Below are 8695 nucleotides of genomic sequence, written 5' to 3'. Positions count from 1 at the left end.
ACATGTGGGGGCCGCGTGTCACTGACATGGGAGATGAAGTATACGTCGTCTTCGTATAGGCCTACAGTTGGGCCCAGACTGTATCCATACGTATTTAGTGACATTTTTATGAAAAACAAAGAATTATAATGATATACTTTAAAATAGATAAATAGTAATGACGTTCTTTAAAAATGAAGAAGTTATAATGATATAGATCCAATTAACCCTAAAAAATATTGCAGGCAATTATTCTTCTACGTCTTTCAGTCCCCTCCTCAAGAGCCCAAGGACAAAAGCTCACTTACACACGGGCCCCGCCAACTTTATGAACGCACAGCCCTCCCCGCTTTCCCACCCACGCGGGCCGCGGCCCTTATCCCCAGCACAAAATGGACGCCACCAACGCCGCGGCTGCGAGGCGCCTCCTACTCCCGCTCCGCGCCCTGCCGCCGGCGCCGCCGCGGGCCGCGGCGGTCTCCGCACGCCCCCGGCGGCGATCCTGGCCGAGGAGGCGAGTCCGTGTCGCCCCGGCGCGCGCGTCGCTGGACAGCGCCGCGGTCCTGCTCGACGCCGCGGCCGCGGTGGCCTCCGGCGGGACAGGTTACTCGCAGGCGAGCTATTACACGTCGCTGGGGCTCTTCGTTCTCTCCGTGCCGGGGCTGTGGTCCCTCATCAAGCGCTCCGTCAAGTCCAAGGTCCCGGATCCATCCCTGTGCCCCTCTCCCCTCTTCCGTTCCATCCTTGTTTTCCGTTGCTTGCCCCTCCATCTTTGTTCGCCCCCCGCACGCGCGCTCGTCGCTGCTCCGAGCTAGCACGCGTGTGTCGCCGTAGCGCGCGCACCGCACGCACGCACGCCTGGGTGCGCTGTGCTCGTGCCACACTTGCTTCTCAGCGTACAGTAATGCCGAGTAGATGCACCCGTGCGCCGTGCCTGCTGAATTGGGTAATTCTGGCTCCTGGATGAGCTTATCTTGTGTCTCGGCGAGCTTACTCACGGGTTTGAGCTTCTGTGATTAGCTTTGATGCAGGTTTCGTTCTTCCTTCTTTTCGAGATGTGACTGCTAGTGCTCTGTGATGTGGGTAGTGGTAGTGGAGTGGACTTGTGGTGTCGGCAAAAGACGACGAGAGAATTCCTTCTTTGACAATGGAAAGGAGTGGACTTGTGGTGTCGGCAAAAGACGACGAGAGAATTCCTTCTTTGACACTGGAAAATGAGTTGTTCCTTTTTTGGCCCTGAAATTTTTTTCATTACCTATTTGACACTCACTTCAACTTTCGTTCCTAATTTGACACTGTCGTCAAATCCGTTAGCTAACGGTGTTAACTGACCGTTAAAAAGACGTTTTTGCCCCTAGAAAAAAAAGCGACGAAGCAAATTTGAGAGGAAAAAAAAAACTGCGCCTTTTTTTTTAGCTGGGCGCATGCATGAGAGGTGGGCGCAGGTTTTTTTTCCTCTCAAATTTGCTTCGCCGTTTTTTTTTCTAGGGGCAAAAACGTCTTTTTAACGGTCAGTTAACACCGTTAGCTAACGGATTTGACGGCAGTGTCAAATTAGGAACGAAAGTTGAAGTCAGTGTCAAATAGGGAACGAAGAAAATTTCAGGGTCAAGAAAGGAACGACTCATTTTCCCAGTGTCAAATAAGTAATTCTCTCAAAGATGATATACCTTCCTCTTTTCTTAGGGTCTGTTTAGTTCCCCTCCAAAACGCCAAATTTTTCAAGATTCTCTGTCACATCGAATCTTTAGACGCATGCATGAAGCATTAAATATAAATAAAAAATAAAACTAATTACACAGTTTAGACGAAATCCATGAGACGAATCTTTTAAGCCTAATTAGACTATGATTGGACACTAATTGCCAAATAACAATGAAAATGCTACAGTGTTGTTTTGCCAAAATTTTCGGCAACTAAACTGGGCCTTATTTGATTTGCATGATCCAAGATGCCACCACCACGTCCGATAGGGACCGCACTGCATTGCATAATTAAAATTTCTTAGTTGTCCTCTTGAAGGCAATTGGCACCTGTTCGGCTGGGCCGGCTTGTTAGTTGCTTGTTCGTGAGAAAGTATTGCTGGCTGGTTCATGAACAGTGCCCCATGTGAGAGGGCTGGCCAGCACCAGCACCAGTCAGCCCAGCCGAACGGGCAAAAAGTTGTTTTATCACAAACAGTTTCATAGCGAGTAAACTATACCTGCTAGTTCAGAGGTTTATGTGGGTATCTTGAACCTTTTTTTTTTTGGTTCTGGACCAAAATTCAGCAGCACTGTTTGTCATGTATGCCAAATTGGTGGATGCAGATTGTGCAAAAGACATTTATCAAAGAAGAAGGGCAGTCGATGGCGCCAAAGCAGGTGGCTGGAGAGATCCTGTCGTTCTTCACCCGCAACAATTTCACCGTCTCAGACCGTGGGGAGGTCATCACGTAAGTTGCGGGCTGGCTTGTGTCCTGCTGCAGCAATATGTAGTTTGGCTATGCTTTTCTCTTTTTGAAACAAAACTCTACTTAGCTTAGCTTTAGCTATGTTGTGTGCTTCTTGATTCTACTGCCAAGCTAACTCTAAGTTCGCATCAATCTCCATCTTAGTGTTGGACACAGTAACTTGGTGTTTCAAACACCCAAATTTGTTTTCATCGTAATAGGAGTATGCAAATGAGTAGTACAGTAGTAGTTTAGCCGCTTAGCAGCTTGCCCCATCACCAGTGTGTTCCATAGTGTGAAACTGCAGTTCACAGTGTTTCTGTAATGTAATCCAGCACAAGCTCATGAATTTTCTCCTACATGGGAATACCTTGTAACCTGAACTGAGATATATTGTGCTTCTGAACCAGATTTGAGGGCACAATGATACCAAGCAGAGGCCAGGCGGCGCTGCTAACCTTCTGCACCTGCATTAGCCTTGGGAGTGTTGGGCTCGTTCTATCAATCGCTGTCCCAGAAGGTGGCAACAACTGGTTCTGGCTTATGACCCTAAGCCCCTTGGCGTATGTCTCTGCTACTCAACTCCCAGCAATTCAGAATGAATCTTCCAGTACAAATGTAGTAACTGACCTTTCATGAGGTCCAGGGGAGTGTACTACTGGACAAAAGCGTCAAGGAAAGAAGAGATCAAGGTCAAGATGATCCTATCTGATGATGGGAACGTATCCGAGATCCTTGTGGAGGGTGATGACGTCCAAGTTGAGCAGATGAGGAAGGAGCTCAAGTTCAGCGAGAAGGGGATGATATATGTGAAGGGCATCTTTGAGACATGACTGGGAGTTTGATATCTGTGAGTGAACAGTCGAGACGAGTCATTGCTGCAACGGAAACTGCGGAACTCAGGTGAGAAATGCAAATTGGACGGGCAAATCTGTACCTTGGCTAAAAGGAAAAGGAAGTGACCTTCATACGGGATTTGATTATTGTAAGTGTTGCCAGTATGAGGATAGTTAATGTATGAACTCAAACTAATGACTTTGTAAAAAGTTGATGAGAAGCACCTTTTCGAGCATGAAAATACTAGCCCTTTTACGGGAGAAAGAAGTAACTGGAAGTTTGGCCGCTGCGCATACGAGGTTCATTTGGTACCCAGGATTGCAAGTTTGCTCTCCATGTTGCAACTGGGAAGGTCTTGCATATTTATTTATTTTTGCGACCCTGGTAATATTGAGTATGAGGAGGTTTGTTTTAATCTTTTCTTGCTTGTGCATCTGATGTGAAGGGATCGCTTCTGTTCTGGAATGGTCTGTTCTTGCCATCCTGTTAGCTATATTATGTGGAGTTAATTTCACAAAACTACAACTATTTATGACATCATAATAAAGGAACTACAACTTCGTGTAGTCATTTTTGCAAAATTACAATAACTTTGATCCCTGGTACTTCTTGGTCGCAAATGTGATGTTTTGGTGTTAAATCAATTAGTATTTATTTGTTTTTGGTGTTAAGTCAATCAGTCACAAAATATGTGATGATTTGGTGTCGTCATAAATCATTCTTTCAAAAAGAATTGACAGAAAAAATAGTTTTTGTGTTGAGTTTGAATGTTTCAAAGTGTGTGTGTGTGTATATATATATATATATAATAAAATGTAGTGGTCAATATTTGGAGTGGTTGACTATCACTTATTTTGTGACTGAGGGCGGTCTCAATCCAAAAATTGTGAGATAGTTTCCATACTTGTCAAGTGATATAGACAATAGATGGATAAGAGTGGATGGGATTAGAATAGTTGACTAATTATATTATTTAAAAATAATAACATCTAATTATACACTAATAAACAAGCAATAACACTAATTTTGTGATGAAAATAACTGATTAAAAATAAAATATGTTAATTAACACTACTACTATCCTAACTAGAAGAAAGCCCCACGCCTTGCTGCGGGAATCGCGGTGAAATTATACTACTTATATTTAATAGGGAAAATTGTCTGACGGACATCCAAAGTGACGTCGTTTGCTGACGGACACCCCGATTTGAGCAGTTTGCCAGAAGACACTCTGGTTCGGTAAAATTAGGCCACAGGACACCGTGGACCGGTTGCAGCCGATTGAGGAGAGAAAAAATTCATTTTGCACATCTAGTGCCCCTGAGCCACAGTTGGGTCCGCCCCTCTCCCTCTCACTTGCGCACGGGCCAACCTATCATCTTCTCCTTCCTCCTCTTCTCCTCTTCTCTTCTTCCAATGCTGAGCAGGCGAGCTGTCGTAGCCGCGGCCATGCGGGCTTGCGGGCGAGCTGGTGAGCCTCTGCCGCGACCATGAGCGCCACGTGCGAGCAGCCACCCTCACGCTCGTCCACTCGCGACCACTCCGCGGCGGCGCCGCCAAGTCGTGCCCATATCGCTCGCATCACTTGCGCTCGCCTGCTCTGTCATCTCCGCCACGCCGCCGCTCGTGTCTGCGACCGTGCGTCCGCTCGCGCTCGCTCTCAGGTCGCCGACGTCCGCTTGCGCTCGCCCACAGGTCGCAGGTCGCCCGCCATCTGCTCGTGCCTCCATGGACCCGGTGTCTCCACTCCGGCCACCGGGTCGACCTTGCCGTGCGGCCAACCAGGCTCGGGAGTGGTGGCACCGGCGAGGCCTACTGACCGACTGGCTTGATTCGGTGCAGCTTCGTCTTGCAGTGGGTGAATTTATTCGTAGCCTCGCCGGCTGACTTCTGGTTTGGATTGAGACCGTACGAGGTGCGGGCATCGGAGGCGCAACCGCCTGCGACGCGCGTGATGCACGACGGCGGGTGCGGGAGGCGGAGAGGGTGGTGGGGTCAGGAAACAGAAAAAAAAAGAGAAAGTGAGAGAGGAAGAAGAAAGCAGCGGGGGCAAAAATGTCATTTCACCGCTGTTCTCTCTCCTCTACCGGCTACAACCGGTCCGCGGTGTCCTGCGGCCTAATTTCACCGAACCAGAATGTCTTTTGGCAAACTGCTCAAAACAGAGTGTCCGCCAGCAAACGACCGTCACTTTGTATGTCCACCAGACAATTGTCCCTATTTAATAATATGATTGAATAAATATCATGGTACATGTTAGTGGATGATTTTCAGCATTTTGATGTGGACAACTACTACATGTTAGTAAATAATGTTGTGGTTTGCTAATGCGAATAGCTTGAATGAAGACATAATAGCATGTGTTAGTTGGACATGTTAGTGGATACTAATATGGACACTTTGCATGGTGAGTTAGTTGAACGTGCTAGTGGGATGTTCTAGTGGATGCTAATGCGAACACTTTGCATGGCAAGATAAATTACTAGTGGGGTTTATCTATTATAAGAGATATAGATTGTCACACAAAATGTGCACTGATCAGTATATTAGCACTTATCAAAACAAATCTTATTATCGTATTTACTAATTAATAATTAATGGAACATACTAATAATCCTTAATTTATTTACTGATAACAAATATTATAAAACATGGATAAACTCCTCCGCCAGTTTTTTGGTGGCCATTGTATTCAACGTCTAGTGGAATATTCCAAAAAATAGCAAGTTGAGAAAACTTTCCAAAAACGTTTATTCCTTTGCTTTTTTCTTGAGAAATCCTCCATTCTAAACAAGGCCAATATCCATCCAACCAAAGTATGAACGGAATTGCTAGCGTCTAGACGTTTGATTCGGGCGCTTAGCGTCAGACGGTACAAATTCCTGCTGAAACATTAATATGCGAATAAAAAAATCTTGCATCTCACCATGTTATTTGTACACCCGCCCGCATGCCTGACACACCCGCCTCGACGCCTGACCCGCCTGCACTCCTGACACACCTGCCTCAATGCCTGACCCGGCCGCACGCCTGACACACCTGCCTCGACGCTTGACTCGCCCCCATCCACACACGTCACCCCCACCCCATCCGTTCGCCCCTGTCCCCGCGGGTGCACTGTAAGGTCGAGATGGCGACTAGAGGGGGGTGAATAGTCGTTTTTAAATTTAATCGCGTCGGCTAACCGAAATAAATACGGAATTAAAATAATTCGGTCTAGCCAAGACTACATCCCTCTATCGAAGTTCACAAGCACCTTATAAAGATTCTAGTTAGGCAACAAAGGTGCCGGGCTAGTTAGAGCTCACATATCCAATTCTAGGAGCAAGGTCACACAAACCTATGCCACTAGTATTTCAAGCAACGAGAGAGCTCCTACACATGCTAGTAAGTAAAAGCACAAAGCCAAGTAAGCTCACTAGCAATGCTCAATAACAAGGCAACCAATGCCAAATCAGAGAGCGTAAATATTTAGCTACATAAACTAAGCAATGTGACTAACAAGGTTACACAAACCGAATTAGCCACGCAAGGAAGCTACTTCTATGCTACACAAGCAAGAAGGTAACTAGTGGGCTACACAAGCTAACTAATTACAAGAGCAACTACACAAGCACAATGTATATGAGAATAATTATAAGCTTGTGTAAGGGGATTACAAACCAACGGGAAGAACAAAGTTGACACGGTGATTTTTCTCCCGAGGTTCACGTGCTTGCCAACACGCTAGTCCCGTTGTGTCGACCGCTCACTTGGTGGTTCGGCGACTAATTGGCATCACCCGCCAAGCCCGCACGTCAGGCACCGCAAGAATCTACCCCAAAAGTGAGGGTAGCTCAATGACACGCTCTACTAGTGTTGCTCTTCGTGGCTCCCGCGGGGCGAGCACAATACCCCTCACAAAGCTCTTCTCCAGAGCACTGCACAGGCTTCTTACGGGCTTCGACGGAGACCACTGAAAGCTCTAGTTTGGTTTTGGTTAATTGATGAAACCCTAAATGCTAACCTAGTTTATCAAGATGATTATGAGATAGATAGCACTACTCCAAGTGATGAAGCAATGGCGAAGATCATGACAATGATGATGGCATGGTGATGGTCAAATGCTTAAACTTGGAAAAGAAGAAAGAGAAAAACAAAAGGCTCAAAGCAAAGGTATAAAATGTAGGAGCCATTTTGTTTTAGTGATCAAGACACTTAGTGAGTGTGATCACATATAGGATAGATAGCCGTACTATTAAGAGGAGTGAAACTCGTATCGAAATGCAGTTATCAAAGTGTCACTAGATGCTCTAATTCATTGCATATGCATTTAGGATCTAGTGAAGTACCAACACCCTTGAAAATGTTTGTGAATATTTGCTAACACATGTACACAAGGTGATACACTTGATGGTTGGCACATTTGAGCAAGGGTGAAGAAGTTAGAGTTGAAATGGAGTTGGTCGAAATGATGCTGGCGTCGGTCTACTGACCGGACGCTGGGTCACTCAGCGACCGGACGCTGAAAGGCTATGTCCGGTCGAACTGACGGATCTGCACAGTACCTAGGGTATTACACCGGACGTTGGTCTGTGTCCGGTCAAGGTGGACCGGACGCATCCGGTCAAAGAAATACGCCTCGGGCAGCTTACTGGAAACGACCGGACGCTGGGGCTTCAGTGTCCGGTCAGTTTTGCCGAAGCGTCCAGTCAACTTCGTAGCCGTTGAAATCTGATAAACAGTGTTTAAAGCTAGTGACATGTGGCATAAATCAGTGGACCGGACGCTGAGTCCAGGGTCCGGTCAATATGACCAGAGCGTCCGGTCAGAGCGCATTTTGCCTAGTAAAGGGGTATAACGGCTCTATTTGATGGGGGCTCTATTTATAGCCCCATGGCCGTCTGAAGCTAAACATCTTGCACATTTTCATTGACATAGCAACCTTGTGAGCTTAGCAAAATCCCTCCCACTCATCTCCATCATTGATCCATCATCATTGTGAGATTGGGAGAGAATCCAAGTGCATTGCTTGAGTGATTGCATCTAGAGGCACTTGGTATTCGTGTTGCGCTGCGGATTTCGCTTGTTTCTCTTGGTGGTTGCCACCACCTAGACGGTTGGAGCAGCGGTGGAGGATCGGCACGAGTTGGTGATTGTTTGTGGCTGCCTTCGGTGATTGTGAGGGGAGTTGTACCTTCTCCGGCGGAGCGCCGAAAGGTAACTCTAGTAAAATGCTCGTGTCATTGAGTTACCTCACTTGTGGGTCGGTTCTTGCGATGTCCTATCATGTGGACGAGGTTTGTGAAACACCTCTTAGCCGCCGAACCACCAAGTGTTGGTCGACACAACGGGGACGTAGCGTGTTGGCAAGCACGTGAACCTCGGGAGAAAATCGATTGTCTTTTGTCTTTGGCATTCTCCCGGTGATTGGCTATATATTCATCTTATGATTGGTTCATCCCCTAC

General features: G+C 46.6%; 1 protein-coding gene across 1 annotated transcript; it reads left to right on the top strand.

The window, feature by feature from the left end:
* Window positions 1–349: 349 nt before the first annotated feature.
* Window positions 350–3524, top strand: LOC136482298 (protein COFACTOR ASSEMBLY OF COMPLEX C SUBUNIT B CCB1, chloroplastic-like). The gene is made up of 4 exons (XM_066479517.1): window positions 350–677; window positions 2289–2413; window positions 2821–2973; window positions 3057–3524. The coding sequence occupies exons 1-4, from the start codon at window positions 372–374 to the stop codon at window positions 3241–3243; spliced, it is 771 nt and encodes a 256-aa protein (XP_066335614.1). The 5' UTR covers window positions 350–371; the 3' UTR covers window positions 3244–3524.
* The last annotated feature ends 5171 nt before the right edge of the window (window positions 3525–8695 follow it).

This window comes from Miscanthus floridulus, chromosome 9, assembly GCF_019320115.1.
Source record: "Miscanthus floridulus cultivar M001 chromosome 9, ASM1932011v1, whole genome shotgun sequence".
NCBI lineage: Eukaryota > Viridiplantae > Streptophyta > Magnoliopsida > Poales > Poaceae > Miscanthus > Miscanthus floridulus.
This window is presented reverse-complemented; position numbering and strand designations above follow the sequence as displayed.